The 2,754-nt window shown below is 42.2% G+C and overlaps 1 protein-coding gene across 1 annotated transcript in view; it reads right to left on the bottom strand.

Moving 5' to 3' along the window:
* Positions 1–2,218: 2,218 nt before the first annotated feature.
* Positions 2,219–2,754, bottom strand: part of LYPD6B (LY6/PLAUR domain containing 6B) — a 3,345-nt gene continuing 2,809 nt past the window's right edge. The window contains exon 4 of the mRNA XM_010134001.1: positions 2,219–2,383. Coding sequence (XP_010132303.1) covers positions 2,219–2,383 — 165 coding nt within the window. The remainder of the gene's footprint in view (positions 2,384–2,754) is intronic.

The following is a 2,754-nucleotide window of genomic DNA, read 5'->3' as shown; positions in this document are numbered from 1 at the left end:
AAAAAATAAACCTTGGGCAACACTAAACCCTGTCATATACCCAGGCTGCTGTCTTTATTGTTAAATTTGAAAAATTACAATTAATACTCAAGAATGAAAATTAGAATCAATTAAAACCAATCACACTATTTTTGCACTTCAGTGGAATTCTTCCATTTTATTTTCTTACATTCCAAGCAATTCTTTACCAAATGCATTAAGTATCTCAATTGTGAGCAGATTTCTTAACTTTCCAGAGAGAGAAGAAAAATTCAGTTCAACCAAGAAAAAACGAGACCGAGGTCTTTTGGCAGTTGCGGAGAACCTGCAGCCTGTTTCCTTTGGAGCAGCTCGCCAGCGTCTCCTGGCACTCCCGAACGGCCTGGAGTGGCGTCCGCAGTGCAAACAAATGTCAGCGCTCAGACTATTGTAAATTATTTATAGTAAACCTCCTATAAGACTGTAGGGTGCTCTAAGACCTTGTTAAGATTGCAATATTTATTCCCAGAAATTGAATTATGGGAGGCAGAACCCTGGAAAAACACCATGACCCGAAACTTGGAAGAAAACAGTTGAGCAGAGAGCAAATTTGGAATGATTTTCCCTCAAGAAAAAGGTTACCCTGTAGATCACATAGCAAAGAGATGATGTTTAATCATGAAAACCGCTGAATGTGCTTGTTATTATGTCTGACACCGAGATTAACGCTAGAATACATTACCTAGGGATGGTCTGAACAAAGGCAACGTCTCCTCAAAGCAGCCTCAACTGCTGGATGGCACAGCAACGGTCACCAGAACCCAGATGGTTCCTCAGAACCCTGGCCTAGACAGCAAGAGCCACTCTGCACTGGCAGAAGAAAAGTGTTTCCATGCAACTGTTGGCCTGTCAACAAATCACAGGCTGACTTAGAGACATATTTATATGGTAGAGGCAATTTTGGAATGTAAACAAAACCAAAAACACTTCAAAATCTGTTTTTCAACTGCGAGTCTCAATACATGTAGTGATATAACATAGCAAATAATGAAGCCAATATTTCTGTCCAAAAATCCCCATTTATAGTTACTTGAATTTTTCAGAGAACAGTTGTGAAAAGGTTTACAAAGGAAAAAAAAAGTTTTAGTACATGTAACTGTGATCTAAACTCTACTATTTGTCAAATTTGCAGTTGTTCCTCTAGTTGATGAACAATCATCTAAAGGACAAGGAGTCAAATACTCAAACTAGGCAAATAATTCACATGAAACCCTCCAATGCTGTAACAAAAAGCAGAATTTTGGCCCAAACTTTTCAAATGGGGGTAGCAAAGGTACATAACACTGACGTCCAGAGGTCTGGAATGTCCAACGGTGCTGACCCGCAAGTTGAAGATCAGTCAAGGACAATAATAGTTCTGGGAGGAACTTCTGCAAATCAAGAGAGAACACAGACGACCTCTCTCCTTATTTATACCAAGTGCGCACTCACGATTTTTATGATTAACGTAGTTGCTTGATGGTAGCTGCAGTTTCAAAGTCATGGTATTACCACCATGTTGAAGAATATCACAAACCTTCAGCTGAGGTGAGACTCTATTACAAGAAAATAATCCCTTTGGGGTGGGGAATTCTCATTTAGGTGCTCAAATAGTTGATCATTTTTAGACAGAAATTCTACATCATTTCACACTGCTTTAAAATCTGAGTGTAAAACAACATTTTACAGAAAAAAAGATATAAACTATGTATGGGGATTATTTCCAGTAGAAATGACAGCTCTGATCAAAACAGAAAAAAATTCTCTCATATATGTTCTCTATGAAAGCCATAGCTAAAGGTAGGCTTAAATTCACCTGTTGATTAAAAACAGTTTCCACTGAGATACCTGTTGGCACATTGTCCATTGTAAGACCCTTTTTATCTCACCTGGAAAAGTGATTGTCTACAGACACGTTTTCTGTTTGGAAACCGTGCCGAGTGTATGTGCATTCTCATCACAAAATAGTGAACTGGAATAACGTGAGTTCACCCACCGCCTAGCGGGATGTTGTGGGGTGGGGGTGTTAAATACCGTAGGAAGTATCTTCACTGAAATATCCGCAGACATCACGATGTCCGCCTGTCTGTCCGTTACATTTTCTGTGCTCAAGAAGTACCAGCAACTCCTCCTTGCACAAACTGAAAGACTCTTCTTACGGTTTCTTACGGCCCACAGAAAGGCGGACGCTCTCAAGCGGCTACAACGGGAGGATGCTGCGTCACGACAACGCGATCATCACGACTGACACAAGCACTGCCATGTTGACCGTCCGCCTGCTGCCATCCGACGTTCTCCGGGCGTGCAACACAGCAAACACTGCATTGGTGTGATTGGTTGGTATATCCACGTTGCAAATCATGCCTTCACAACAAGAAATGCATTCCTGTTGAGAGAAAGGAGATCCGTGGGTAATTCAGCAGGGGCACTTAGAGACAAACGTCCTTTCAACTGGGGTTACAGCTCAACAGACTCATCGCTTCCACCCTGCAGCCTGACCCAAGGCAGCCAGTGAAGCGTGTGTGCTACAACTTCTCTTCCAAATCATCAGGAAAGGCATGGACCTGTTGGAGCAGGTTCCAGAGAAGGCCACAGGTATGATCTGAGGTTTGGAACCCCTCTGCTGTGAGGACAGGCTGAGAGAGATGGGTATGTTCAGCCTGGAGAAGGCTCCAGGGAGACCTTAGTGTGGCCTTTCAGTACTTAAAGGGGGCTTATACTTCTACTGAAGAGTGTATCTTGGCACATCCTCTTCAG

Source organism: Buceros rhinoceros, unplaced genomic scaffold (genome assembly GCF_000710305.1).
Source record: "Buceros rhinoceros silvestris isolate BGI_N320 unplaced genomic scaffold, ASM71030v1 scaffold1624, whole genome shotgun sequence".
NCBI lineage: Eukaryota > Metazoa > Chordata > Aves > Bucerotiformes > Bucerotidae > Buceros > Buceros rhinoceros.
This window is presented reverse-complemented; position numbering and strand designations above follow the sequence as displayed.